We start from the raw sequence: 15,340 nt of genomic DNA, 5'->3' as shown, positions 1-15,340 counted from the left end.
TTCACAGACACGACTTTGTGACTACAGCCAGCCCAGAGATAAGTAAAAACAAAAGAAAAACACAACAGCAGGACTTTGTATTATTTTACCAACATTTCACTGAGTGGAATGTTTGGACTGTGAAGCAGCACGAGACAATGTGCTGTGCTGTAATATGATGAGGCAACAGCATGTGTGCTTAATGTGACACAGGAAGCAACTGTGTCGAGGGACAGCTGAAAGAAAACAAGACCTCATACCTTAACAAAATGCTCATCCTGCATGCAGTGACCCATTTGACAAAATGCAGAAAACGGCACTGGAGGATTTCTTGCTCTCTCCAGACCATTTTTGAAATCTCTGAGGTTGAGGCACCTTAAATGCCTCGGTTTAGATTGCAGACAATGGTTATCATCCACATCTGCTTTGAAAAAATAACCAGCTGTGTTCAGAATGACCGATGCTGTTGTTTGGTGAAGACAGACTTGATATATGTTCTCACATGTGGATTCTTGGAGAATCTGCAGTTCCTCTCTGGGATCTTTCTCTTTTTCTCAAGCCTAGTGTATACTTCTGCGTCCCGTCGATGCTGTGTCCTCGGCATAGACCCGACGCCGTCGTTGAGCATTCTGCGTTAAGGGAACGCTAACTCTGCAATTCACCTCCAAGAAGCTAGGGGGCAGTGGCGACAAAGAAGATGTTTGAGGAGGAGGTCTGTCCGAACACTAAACCAATCGAGGCTGAAAACGGCTGCCTCATTAGCTCACTGAGGAACCTGGATGAAAAAATGTCGTTTCGCTACTTGCGAATGTCAATGTGCCAATATTTAGGGTCTGTGTAAGGGTCCACGTCAACCGCGTAGCTCCGTGGTTGACGCGACGCATAAGTATAAATTAGGCTTATACGCCTTTACTTGATTTACATACTTAACTCTCTTTGATTCACACTCGATGTAAACAATTGTCTTACAAACAAGGTATCTTTGTATATCTCAACTTGGTAAACTTTGAGAAGATGTTTTGCTGAAGACCTTTAAGGATACTCAGAGTGTTACCTTCAGGGGCCTTTTCCCAATGGCTACATGTCTGAGAGGCCATGGACTCCTAACAGGCATGCTCCTCAACAATTACTCCCCAGCTCATCTCAATAACCACTCAATGCAAACAAGCACCATAGTTCTACTTGTAGAGATGGTTAGTTTCTGACTGTAGTTTGTTCAACAAGCACATCTTGTGTTAGTGGACCAACTCCTGTAAAAAGAGTTTGAGAAACTTTTTTTTATTTTGATTGAAACTGCCATACTGGTGTCTCTCATCATCATCTGCATCATAGTCTCCACACTTCATCAAAGAGTACTGTTGCCTTTATGTCCTAATTCCAAAGAAGTCATCCATTGCTGAGGTGGTATTCATCATCCCCCTCACTGTAATTGGGATCTTGTGGAGTCATCCATCACGCAGATGTTGCAGAGTGATGACACTTTATTGATTTCATGGGGCATGCCTGGGCTTAACCACATCAATCCTGAGGTGACAGTCGCTGCAATTCTTGTGTGCAACAGCGACTAATGGATATTTTGTTTGACCATCTCATTGGCTTATCAAACACCTCGGGGTGCCACGCAGGTGTAAAGAATCGTAATGAGGCAGTTATAAGTTCAAATCAGGACTCAACCTGCTTTCTCTTGAAATGAATGCAGGACACTTTTATTTTTTGCACTTCCAACAGAATTCTTGACAGAAGCAAAAATTCATTTGGTGTTTTTTCCTTGTCATGTTGGACCGAGTGCTGGCCTTTGTGCCAGCAGAGCCACTGAGCTGAATGTTAACTCACTTCTGAACATGGCAGCTTATATAAATAACGTCAAAACCATCTGCCCCTGACTTTTTATGGCCCCCCCCCCCTCCCTCTTCCTTGAGCAGAAATCATTGGCTAGCATGCTCTAATGGCTCTGTTCAAGACATGCTTCATGAAGACTGGGAGTTGCATTGAGCTCGGGGTAAGCGGGGGAATTCTACTTCTTTGCTCTACTTGGCACTTGCCTGAAACAGTGCCTGATGTCAGACAGATCACAGCCAGGAAGACTGGCCCTTTTCCCGACGCTTCTGGAAAAAAAAAAGTTACTTACACTGAGACAAGTTCTTTTGGCTGGGGGGGGGGGGGGTTGCGCCATTGTAGATTTTTCATGCACATGATCCCACTTTTTCCGAACCAAGCTGGGTTCTTGCCACTTGCCACATGAAAGAGAGGGGACGTTATTACTACCACATTGCCTCATGAAGTCTCTCTTTTGCGATGTAATTTACTAATTGGAGCTCCTAGATTAGGTTTTTATAACAAACATGTCGCTTTGATGATGATTTCATCTGCTCTTAATGTTTTTATTTACATCTGTTCTAAATAACTTTCTGTTACAGAGAAGGGCTCGCGAGTGCAAGAAAGCTACTAGCTCTGCAGAGGCCTTCTGCCTGAGCTTCTCATTTATCATGGTTAACAGTAGGATTTGTCCAGAACTCCTTGATTAGGTTGTCTGAGTGTAATGAGACATATCGGAGCCTGTGACTGGGAAATTACTCCGCGCGGATCTTACATGTATTCCAACAACAATAATGGAGGCTGTAGTGTCAAAGTACTGATCGTAGCAATTCAATTAAGGATACTCAAGTTATATTCTCCCAAAAAAAAAAAAAAAAAGGAAGTAGATGTTCTTGTCAGAGAACGTGGCTGTCAGAGAATGTGTAAGTGCTAACCTTTTCTTTTGCACAATTACACCCACAGCCTGGTTGGATATCTGATAGATATGGATATCTGCACGGCTTGAAGTTGGAACCTCATTTGACCCCCCCCCCCCAAAAAAAGGTTTATTATTATTTTCTGCTAAATGTACAGCAGCAGAAACATAAGGCCAGTAACAAAGGCAAACCTAAAGCCATGTAGCTAAAGTTTTGATGGGAACACTTTCTTGGCCTGCAGTCAGATGTTTTGTCTTTTCAACCAAATTTGAATGGAAGTATCCCAGACGGTCTCTGCCATACTTATGATGTGCTTCTTTTGCAGCCTGTGCGTGAGTTTTGCTTGGCTCTCGCCTTGTCTCCCATTCAAATGCTTTGTTATTGCCATGATCATATCACAAGTAATCAAAGCATGTACAATATTGTGTCATAATCAATAATAAAAAAAAAACAATGCTGCATTAGCATATAAAAGCTGAAAAAGACATTCTTCAACATGATTGCCAGGTGCAATGTTAAACAGTCAGAAACTCTCTTTCGAGGTCATACACTGACAGATAAGACCTCCCTTTTCCTGTTGATTGATTAGGCACTACCTCCAATTCATCAGGCCCGTTTCAATTAATTTGTCTCAAACCCAACAACATTTACTTTACATGCAAAGAGCAGAGCGATCACTACAACGAGGCGCAATGACTACATGCCAAATAATGCCGGAACATGTCGATACTTTACCAAACAGATTAAGTCTCTGACATGTGTGATTGTATTCCCCGATTAAAGGATCTGCCTGAAGGGTTCAGCTACGACATTTATTTCTTTATATGCATTTATTCTATTCAGATGAGGTATTGTGTAAGTAATTTCCCTGTACAAAGACAGACAGAAGAGGGTGACAATCATGAAAAGAGATTCAACAGAAGAAGAAGAAAAAAAAAAAAGATCATTTCAGGCAGAAGAACAGAATTGGCATTTCGTTGCTGGCATTCAGGATTAGCTTGAAGTGACTTCATTGTCTTTCTGTCTGCGTTGTCAAATCTACTGACAGGAAAATCTGACTCTTTTTTTCCTTTTTCAGGCTAGAGACAGCATGACAAGATGTAAAATTGAAGACTGTAATTATGGTTCTTGTACCTGTCTAACAGATGCTGAGATGTTAACAAATATCATTGTCTCTGAGTTTTAGGACGAGCAGTCCCAGAAATCTCAGCGAGAGTTACTTTCTGTTGTGACCCACTTGCAGTTATGTGTTTATTAAGTGGATGTTCAAGTGTCAGCCTGCCTACACTCTGGACAGGTGTAGCATTAACAGCCGTAACGCTGTATCTTCTTGTTGACTGCTGGTGCCTCTCATATATACCAATTCCCTGTCTGCCAGACTGAGTCTTCTGGTGGCCCTTTTTAGGGGGGGTAATGCATTTTAAATGGGGGCAAGACCCTCTCTTGCCTTCCTTGCCCAATGCCTCATTAACTCCCTGCTTATTGATAAACAGTGGCTGCTGCCATGCAAAGCAGAGGCTCTTGGAATTTAACACATGGTGAGGTTGGCTGGTGGTCCATTGCTATGCTTCGATGGAGTAAAACCATAAATCTTGTTGGCTGGTTAGTGTGGACTAAGGTTTGTTTCGGTGTTTCAACACTTTCCTGAGTAAGCTTGTACTTCTGGAACTTAATTTCTCTGCTTGTTTTAATGTGTGTTGGAAAGATTGCACCCTTTCAAGGTATTTTATCACATTCTAGCCCCTTAAAGGCTGGGATTTTTAAACAATAAGCATGTGCCCATTTATACATTAGAATGGGGTTGACACATACATGGCTACCACTGGCTATTAGCGCTTATTGAAAATCTGTAAAGATCTGTCAGTGGTGTATCTGTATTGCAAGCAATGCAAAAATGCCATGAATGAGTATATTTGATATTGTCAAGTGGCAACCTGAGGTGATGAAAATGAAGCCAATGCGAATTGCAAAGAAGCTCCTGGAGTGTTCGTTTTATTCTGCCTCAAAAGGCTGAGGAATCCCCAATAAGTCGGAATGGTAAAGTGTCCACTTTTCCATTTTTCTTAAAATCTGTATGGCGAGGGATTTATTTATTTCACATCTGTTTTGATGATATTCAGCCGAAGATTTTTGCATGTATTTGCATATAAGAGATTAGGTGGAGTCACAGTTGGGCTCGTTGCAGTTGCTTGGTAGCCTAAGGCCAACCTCAGCTCCACTTCCTGACTCCTGAGTGGTTCTACAATGATTGGAAGTTATGTGGAGATGGCATGTCCAAAAATAGGAACCTCCATTGTTGGGCTCGATAACACCCTCTTCAGATAATGATGGTCAACGTCCCTGAGGCTACTCCCATATTTTATACAGTCTGTGATTCTCATGCAATGCACAGAATTGAGACTCTTAATTCATACAAAATGTTAACTTGGGTAAAAGATTCACTCAGGATAAAGTTCATCTGGTTACATACAAGAAGACTTACTTTTCCAACCAATGGGCTCGTCCTCTGGTGGGTTGAAGAAATAATGAAGCTTTAAGCCATTTCCATATTAGCTTCACATTAGAAACATAAGGCTACATCCACCTCTAATATCTCAGCAATGAAGTGCGAATAAAGTTTTCAAGTAAGGAAATAGGTGAAAGCCAATAGCTATTTTAAATGCAGGTTTGGTATTGCTGACTGCCTACATTGGCTCATAACTTTTTTATACCCTACAATTTGATCATATACTCAACAGTCATTGGGTTTAATCCAGCAACAACTGTATGTTCTCTCTCAGAGGGCTTGAACAAGATTCTTACACCAACCCCCCTCCCATTGTCATTCATTGGTAGTTAGAAATGAAATGTAACATATGGATGACACATGGGTGTCTACAGCATCTTTTTATACCCACACTATCCTGAGGTGTTTCAGACAAGCAGACACACTCACCCACCACACTGGGTTGTGTGTAGTGGGCAGATGTTAAGGTTGTGTGTCCGACTGAGAGCGCAGAACTTATTAAGACTGAAGAAACGCATCATTTTATGTGGCGCTCTCTCTCCTCTCTGGCCTCGCTTTGATCCAATGATTATTACCAGCTCTTTGGCTCAGCAGAGGAGTGGAGGGCGGGGAAGCATTGTGTCTCATGCTGACAGCTCCCAAACAAAATAACCTACCTCCCCTGGTTGTTACATCTGACACTCCCAGCTGGGTTGTCAGCGGTGAGGTCAGTAAGAGAATCCAGCTGCCTGCTGAGGTTTGTTCCTCTGCTGTGGATTCGCACCAGCCAACCATCTGCTGGTGTACGCTGCAGTACTGTACACCAGCATTCCCTGTTTGTACAGTACACTTAAATCCACAGACACGTGGATTTTTGCTTGCACAAATAATGAACACAAATAAACATGCTGGAAAAATCAGCCCTGTAGGGGTCCATGTGGCCTTTTTGGATCTTGGCTCATTTGTTGATGTCTGTGCTGTTGATCCTCTTACCTCCTGCTGAGTGTACTTTACTTCCCCAGAGAATGGAAAGCAGTATTCAGTAATCTCCGTAGGTGACAAGAAGGACAGCCATGATTGATTTGGTGTGACTGTGACGGTGAAAAGGTCTTTATAGTCACAGCATTGAACTGTTCAGTGGTTTTATTGAGCCCTCAAACAATCATAGGAAACCGAGATTTCCACCAGGGCACCAGGCATTTAAGATTGTTTTGGAAAACTACAATAGGTGTAGAGATGATCACTGGGGGCTTTAATGGCTTTGCATCTGTTGCTTGAGTCTGGAAACCAAAAAGGAAATCTAGAAATCCTAACCCTTAGTGGTTCTAAGTAACCTTCAACACGTAAGGCTTTCAACAACTTTCAAAAGCTAATATTCAAGATGAAAGGTAACATAGTGAAAATACTTCTTTACCATACATAATTATAGTGTTCATGTATACTTCACTTGAATAATAACCTTTCTTGCACCTTTTTATTCAAACCCCTTTTTTTTTTACTTGTCCTGACAAAATAATTGGCCCTTTCAAAAAAGAGCCAATTACTATAGTTTTATCAAGATAAATTTGAACTGAAATGGTTGGTACAGTAGCACATATACACCATGACAATGTCACAGAGTATCAGTTGGTTGAATCAGGCAAACAGGTACAGTGCTGTGTCGCTACTTTGTTAGCTAACCAGATATTTAAACTGGTACAGTAAAATACGACCAAATACAGGAGGTTTATGGTGATGAGGAAGAAGACGATTTTCAGGGAGACTGCGGAAAAAGCATTTCCTTTGAGGACCAAATACAGGAAGAGCTTGAAGCTTCCCTCCTGAATAACATTAGAATACCACAAAGGCCAACATATTTGTACATCTCCGTGATATGTAAGCAGTCCATTCAGCTGAGGAAGGCTGACATGGTTTGAGGCTGAATAGACTCAAAGTAAGTGGGACATTGTGTTGTGGGTTTCTTTTCAAAATACCAAGAGGTTTTTAAATATTTTTTTCTTGTTTGGTATCTTTCATTATGCAGAGGGGTATGTAACAAAGCACATAACTGTTTATTGTAACGTTGAGATTTTTCAGATACAATATTGTCTGTCAACTTTCAATGTCCAAACCCCTACTTAAAAAAAAAGCTAAAAAAAAACGTGTATTGCCCATTCTATAAAAAAAAAAAAACCTGCTTTGTTACTGCAGCTTCAAAGCATTTGGTGGGAAACAAGAACCTTCTCGGTTTAATGGATGGGACAGTAGTGCTTAGAGAAGAAAAGTCTTAGTGCATCGTTTATTGAAAATGAAACACAACAGGCATTTTTGAAACAGTCTTATTTATTTATTTTTCTCATAACAAAACACACTTTTGAGGAAACTCGACCTAGAGATGAGTCCACAGTTATGTTAGCGGTTGTCCATTTCACATAGGGGGAACTAGCTACAGTACACAGATGGATGTCAACAACCCAACATGGCAGATGCTGTTTAGGCAGCAAGACATATCCCTATCCACCTTATTTGCCCGTTGGAGCAAAGAAAAATTATATTGATTTCAAATGTTTTTGAATTTCATTCAGAGTTTGAATGGTTCAGGTTCAGTAGTATCCAGAAATAACATAAGAGCACAGAAAAGCAAAGAGAAATCTCTTTCAATAGGCTTTGAACGATGAGTACATTTCAGAGCGCTAACGTTTTCACATTTAGTTCAGCATTGAATTTTTATCAACACATCTATATCAGTCTTTTCTAAATACTTGAAAGTGTGTTACTTGGTTTCCCTGAGTTTCAAATATTTTCTATTACATCCCATTCATTAAACACAAGTCAGATCACTTCTACTTGAGGTGAAGAATGTGACTTCTGCAACCTCTGCTCATATGATAAATGATCACCGATACTTAATGTGGTTAAGTTGTCGGGAAGCCCATGAAATAAACAAAGCATTTTGAACACAGTATGGCTGTTGTAACACAATGATAGAAAAACACTCTTCCATTGCATGATGAATAGCATGTTAAAGCTCATTGTTGCCATTTCGCCTTTCAACATTTCCCCCTTGCAATATTAGATTGTGCTGTCACAAGGATATGCACAAAGGTCAATATCTTTATAAACAAAAGACATACTTTTACACACCAAGGAGTTATCCCTCCCTCACTTTGTGTTGACTTGAACACCAGGGAGCAGTTGGCCTCTGAATATGTGCTGCTCTCTGTTTGCCTGCAGCAGATACTTGCAGTGTTGATTTATTGTTCTTTCTGGACATAAAATGTTCATGGACTACTTGGTAACCTCTGAGAGTGTCTCTGCTGTAAATAAATGTTTCTCCACTCTTTATCTGTCAGCATAATGCCTTCAGTTCCATTGTTTCCGTATCATACGTCTATCATGCATTACTTGTAACATGTAAGCCAATTACCGCCAGAATGTTTCACACATAATACGTTATTGATTGATAATGATTTATTTTTCATGCCGCATGTATGTGGTGTATAACAATTTATAATGGATAACCTCACAGCAGCATTTCTCTATTCTCTCTCTACTCCATGTTTGCTCTTCAAAAGCAGGATTGATTTTTCATTTATTCAATCTAATAGGAATCATAACATACATTGGAATGTCAAGATTGAGCGCATTAGATTGACTGACTACTTCTGTGTTTCTTTTTCAGGGGCCTGTTTGCAAGCAACTATACAGAAACCCATTACCTGGAAGATGGCATCGCAGTCACTGGCTCTCACAATTTCACGGTATGTTGTAAAAAAAAAAACCTTCTTTTTCTTCTTAGACATTTTCTTTTGCTGTTCATGAATTGTTGCCTGGTTGGGTCCGGGTTTGTTGTGCTCCTATGTCACTCAATTAGAAAGCGAAGGGGAAAAAAAAGGATGTTGCATTTGGAAATCTTTGAAGCGTCTGAAAATGGTCAGTCTTGCGCATAAGGAAGCCTTTGTAGGTAAGCGGGAGCATTTTTCTTCTCTTCCGGATGATTCATATTTGATAAACTAAAAAGCTGACAGAGGTTAGAGAACTGACACATTTTACAGAACAGCTCAAGTCTTTTATAATGGATAACTTAAAACCTTCTTAAAAACAGTTTTTGCTGCGCAGGTCTGAAAGAAAATATCGAGCTAGTGAACATCAAAGTGCACTTCAGAAGTCACTCTGACAGTGAAATATTCAGCACCTATCCTTGCATTTATGAGTGTAATTCTGCTGTTCTAAAATGTTAAATCACAACAGCACAGCTGGTTTTAAAAATAATGATTTTTGCAAATATAAACTATAATTTTCTGTGTAATTTAATAATTGCATAGCTGATACCTTTTGAATTGCTCCAGTAATAACTATTGATGTTTTGCTGTGGTTTCTTTTGATTTTTTTTTCTGTGTCTTGATATTTCTAATCTTTTTAAGCCTAGGGGTTTTTTTTTGTTTTTTTTGTTTTTTTCTTTTCCCAAGTGAAACATGTCCTGCTTTCAAATACCATGGTTCTTGTAAAACAGCTTCCATGGTTCCATAAATAGCCCCCTATTGAAGGGTTTTCTTTTAAGGATTGGAAGCATGCAATACTGTTTGGAAGCTGCACCCCTATGCACAGCAATGAAAGAGTTTAGTACTGCTGGAGTGGAAAAGCTTCTAGAACTTAATACTTCTACCTTCTTGCTTGATTTCAGAGATTTGATCATTTTCAGTTTGGAAAGCAAACGTCTTGACATCTTATTTTTGTTTAGATACCCATCAAGCCCAACAATAGACGGCATGTGAGGGCCGTGTATAAAATGCTTGGCCTAAATATGATGAAACCCTCAAAAGAGGGGATTAATATCATTAATTACAGCCAACCCTACACAGTAAAATTAACAATATTTTCCACAGGAGAATGCTGGGAGAGCAGAGCTGGATAATCACAGTCTGGGCTTGGTCATCTCATCAGAATTTCTGCCATTCCAAAGCGTAAAAGACAAAGAAGTAGTTGTAGTGAATGAGCTCAGGGTGGACTCTGAAACTTTGAGAAGCTAGATTGCTCAAATTGATGGCGAGAAGATGAGTGTAGAGAATACTAGTTTCTGGTCAAAGTCTGCTGGTAAGACGCCGCTTCGTGTCTGAGAATAAGAGGTTGACATCTTTCAACCTCTCATTCCTCTGTCACAACCACGACCAGCTCCTCATAGGAGGGTATTTTTCTGGAAACGACCAGATCTTTCAAGAACGATTCAAATTAAATTTATTTGTCTTGCTGGCAGGGTGGAGACTGATACATGGATCCAGGAAAGGGATATAGTGTTGAAGTCAAGGTACTGCTGGGAGTGACTTCAGTGTGAGTCAGCCCTCCCTTGGTTGCCTCTGTCTGTTTTTGCGTACCCCTCCTTTCACATTAACTTCCACATCAAGACAATAAATTAATGCCATGTGCTGCATGGAAACCATCTCCTGGGAATATGAATCATCAGCATGGATATTAAAGAGTTAACGTGGAATAATAATAAGTGCAGACATATGATAAACAATGTAATATTCACACCCAGGGTGGGCTCCCACAATAATCTGGGTATTAGTTATTAATCTTCCTCATTCGAGAAATGTAGGCGTAAGCACTTTACTTTCTCATTTCTCTCTGCAGAAACAAAAAGTCTATTCATATCTCGCATATCGATGCATCACAGTCATGATCTCATCAAAGAAACATGAGGTGGTAGCATTAACTCAGTGCACTAAATCCAGCCCTGCTCCTCCCCATAACACTCCAATTTCATATTTCATGTAACGGGCTGTCCTTTCTTTGCCCCTTTTTGCCTCGCCATAATGGATGGGTTTCTCTCAGTACACATCTACGTAGCGATATGGGGAGTGTTCATAGAAACCGAGGCTTTCCGGGCTTTGGATCGACTTTTTGGACTTGCTCTGAATAAGAGATTGTGCTTTCAACGGGTTATGGTAGCCAAATATATATTTCAACTCTGTCCTCAAGAACTTATTTTCATCATGCTGCATGACTCCTCAGACATATACTGTTCATGTTGGAAGAAGATGGTTGCGGCTTGGTTTATGTTCTCGGGAAGAATAAGAAGGATGTCTGGCCAACTTACTTCAAAATTATGTATCTATTGAAATACTTTTCAAACATATGGCTGCCATATTGGACATGGTTGGAATAAGGGGAATATTCTTCTTTCTATGCTTTCGAAGCGAACAAAAAAAAATTAAACTTTCAGATATTAAATTGGCTAAATGAAAGTGCTATACGTATCTCCAAAAACATTTATACTTTGGCTTTTTGAATATTAACTTATGGTCTTGAACTTTTCAAAGAGCATTTTGCTTTTCCTTCTCTTTTCAGGGTAGCAACTCAACCTGTCAGCACTACATCGACTTATTACCAACTATAAAGTCATATCTATAAGCAAAGGTTGAAAAAACCAATGTTCACATTTGATTCGGAGTGTCTCTGGCAGGTTCGAGAACTAAGAAATCTACAGTTGGATTAAGTATTCTAATTGAAAAAGTACTGAGATCCAAAGCAAGGATTTCCTTTTAACACCAGGAACCCATTAAGAAACTAAACATGTACATTCAGCAGGTTCAGCACCCTCAAGAAGGCCAGACATTGATGTTAACTGCCTTTATTCTATATTTAGAGGTAGCCAGTGAGGGTTGGACAACTCACATTTTCTTGTTTTTCAGAAGAATGAAACACTGAGGGCTGCTGGTCAGACCTCACCTGAGTGAGTCGAGCTCTCGCAGAGGGGCTGTTTTCACTCTAAACCAGACACTTCCTCCCCACCCTCTTGCTGCCAGGCCTGGTTCAATAAACATGGGCTTAATTCATTCTTTTTACTCCCTGCTGCAGCTTGACAGGCAGTCCATGACAGTTGGTACCTGGAAACCCAACATCAAGCAAAGGAAATGGAAAAATTCCCCTCATACTTCAGCCGTCATTAGGTCGTGGTGATGGGTTTGATCTGCTCCTGCTAACCCTAAAAGACTATCTCCCCAGAGTTCATTTGGTCATTCGTCACAGTTATCATGTGGGACTGCTGTCGTTGAACTGTGCTTAAAACTTTTCGACATGTTTTATTTAATTCTGGTTCCATTCTTTCTGCTTTCAATTTTAAATGCCACAGTGTTTTTTTTTTTCTTCTTCTTTGTTCTCCCACAGGCAAACTGTTACTACCACGGCGAGGTGGTGGGTCATGTCAACTCCGACGTCAGCCTCAGTACTTGTTCTGGCGTTAAGTAAGTGTGTCAGTCACTCTTTGTTCAAATGTTGACCATATCACTGGGCTTATCATATTTATCTTATTACAGTTGTGCCAAAAAATCAATGAATGCAACAAATACCAGAGAGGTTGTTCGTCTTTAGTTTTTAGTGAAGTTCAAGCCAAGATGGAAGTCATTCAAGTTCGTCCCCTTATTATCTTTACCCCTTGAGAGTCTCTTTGGGTGAAATCCAATCTCAGCTGCCCATGGGTGAGAGACCCTTTACACCCTTGACAGATTGTCAGTCAATCACAAGACTGGAGCAAATTGGAGTTGCCAATTACCCAAACCTTTGAACTGTTGAAGACAGAACCAAAAAAACAGAGGAAACGCATGCAGTCCCAGTGAAAACACGCAAACTATCCACCAAAACGGCATATACCCGCAAATTCAGCTTATTTTATTGCTGCCTTGAGATAAGCCTTGTTCTCTAGACGAGTCTAAAGACCACCTCAGGTCTCAGACAAACATGACAAAAGATTTGACATTGTCCTTTATATTACTGTTTTTGATGCAGTAGTTCTGTTCTGTTTCAAATGCAATAAAAAGCTGGCTTGTGGTGGACAATGACATGACAGAGCAAGTTGATGTAAAGTTACATTACATCAACTTCAGTTAATTTCAGCTTGAAAATAAACCCTACAAGCTGTGCAATTTCTTTATAATTGGGTTAAAGAGCAAAGGATGTGACTACAAAGATTTTCAGCGTTCTACTAAAATATCAAGTCACTGCTTAATATTTACTCCAGTATTTATATTTGTCCAGCAAGACATTTTTCATTGTCAACTTGTAAGCCTATAGACATTGTATTAGCCATTATCTACAGCAAAGAAAGAGGTGGATTAAGAGCAATCTTAATTTTCTTTGGGTGTTCTCATGGAAAGATTGATGAATTAGTTTGGATACTATTTTTTTTTTGTCTCCAGTTGTCTTATCCTGTTCATGACACAGTCTCCTCAAAGCCCTGATCATGTCTCCGTCTGATCACAGTCTTTATCATGACTCGTTCTTGGTTACGTATCCATGACAACAATACGTGAGCCTTTGCTAACGATCACAAAGGTTTAAACAACGCCTTAGCTTTGTCAAAATTATTTGGGAGACTGATTGTAAAAGTCATGGTTACAAGCAAGATTGTAACGTTAAAGGATTGAATATTATTGTTTAACTCTAGTGGTCTCCAAAACTACCAAAAGTGATTCCAGGGTGTAATAAACAGGACTTATTCTTATAATAAAACGTATTGTTAGTTCAGACAAAGTCATAAGGTTCAGTTCTACAATTGTGAGGAATGGCATGTCCACAGAAAAACTGAACAAAACGCTGAAACATAACTGAATGCAGGAAACACGCTGTACCCGTGTTGAAAAGCAGTAAACTTGACGTAGTGTAAGGAACTCCTAAGTGAGGGATTTCAGTGTTGGAAAGCATTATGTTTGCAGATGTCAGACACGAATAATGATTTCACTAATATCACTGGAAACCATCAGGAATGTTTTCACAAACCAGCCAAACATCTACACCCTCTGCGTCGTGATTTTCGTCTGATAATGCAGCCCTCACTGCCTGACCTTGGTCTTCATTTTAATGTATTTGTTCCAGTTTTCCTGCAACCTGTCTGCACAGTGACAGATTCACACAGCTATTTTGACAGAGAGCCACATTCTGCACCGCTCAGTGAAACAAATTGATCTTGGTTTGGGTTGGCAAAGTCCAAGATTTTTGAGGGCTTTATGAGTTCATGGGATGTTGAATATTGTGCAAGGGTTTATGAGAATCTCTCAGTTTATCCAAATTCGCTGCGTGAGGATGTCACGTTAAATTACAGATGACCCTGTAAAAACATGAAGAAATGGGGATAAAAAAGGAAACAAAACCCACATCTATGCAAACACTGAGAGATACTCTTACTCTTTAATAGGACGTTCTGCAGCTCCATCATCAAGTGTTAATAAACGGTTCAGCTACTTTCATTTCAAATGCATGATATTGACAGTTGAACACACTTATTACCGATGATGCATAACCTTTTTTTTTGGTTATATTGGCACGTCTCACATAAGTCAGGACCACTTGTATCTCAGTTTTTTTTTTAATATTCTTTTAGTGTATTTCCAATGTGTGTGAATTTCCCCAAAAATATATAGAAACCAACTTTTGACAAAATCTTTTTCTCCCTGCAGGGGTTTCATATCCCTCGAAGGCAAATCCTATGTACTGGAACCATCTGCTGACCACTTTGATGGGACTCACTGGATCTACACAGCTGAACACCTCAATCTCACTCCTGGCACCTGTGGCCATGATTTCAACATATCCTCTCCTGTTGGAAATGCAGACGGCACTCCTTTCACAGCTTTCAGGACGAGGGTAAACTGTCTCCATTTTTATCTCTGGCTTAATTGAGATGTCTGATGCTGCGATGATGTCAATATTTGCACCCTCTTTGTTTTTTTTTTAATCTTGATTCATAACTCAATGCTGCGTCTCAGAAAAAAAATGTCTTCAAGCAGTCAAGGGAGAAAAGGCATTTGGGATCTAAATATTTGTAGTAAAAACTGACAGAGAAGAGAGGAAAAGATGAGGCTGTTAAGAAATACCTCAAATTAAACTTAAATGACATTCTTTCCTTTGAATGACGAATGACAATCCATTTCTGAAAACCATCTCGGAGAGAATTTCTTCTTTCAGGGTGATAAATACAGCCGGCATGGACTTACCTTTTGAACACGATACAATGACCATTTTAAAGGCATGATATAGTGAGTCTGTTTGTGTGTGTCCTCCCTGTGATACAATATATAGCAGCCCTTTCATGGGTGAATATAATGGATGGTTAGATAATTTGTTGTTGTTTTTTTTCTATGGATGGTATTTCATTATATGATGAAATGAT

General features: G+C 39.9%; 1 protein-coding gene across 1 annotated transcript in view; it reads left to right on the top strand.

Annotated features, from left to right (window-relative positions):
- Positions 1-15,340, top strand: part of adam12a (ADAM metallopeptidase domain 12a) — a 74,567-nt gene that overhangs the window by 28,411 nt on the left and 30,816 nt on the right. The window contains exons 4-6 of the mRNA XM_079334187.1: positions 8,858-8,936; positions 12,343-12,419; positions 14,628-14,814. Coding sequence (XP_079190313.1) covers positions 8,858-8,936; positions 12,343-12,419; positions 14,628-14,814 — 343 coding nt within the window. The remainder of the gene's footprint in view (positions 1-8,857; positions 8,937-12,342; positions 12,420-14,627; positions 14,815-15,340) is intronic.

Source organism: Symphodus melops (genome assembly GCF_947650265.1).
Source record: "Symphodus melops genome assembly, chromosome: 21".
Classification (NCBI taxonomy): Eukaryota; Metazoa; Chordata; class Actinopteri; order Labriformes; family Labridae; genus Symphodus; species Symphodus melops.
Note: the sequence above shows the minus strand (reverse complement) of the source record. Positions and strands in the feature narration are given on the sequence as shown.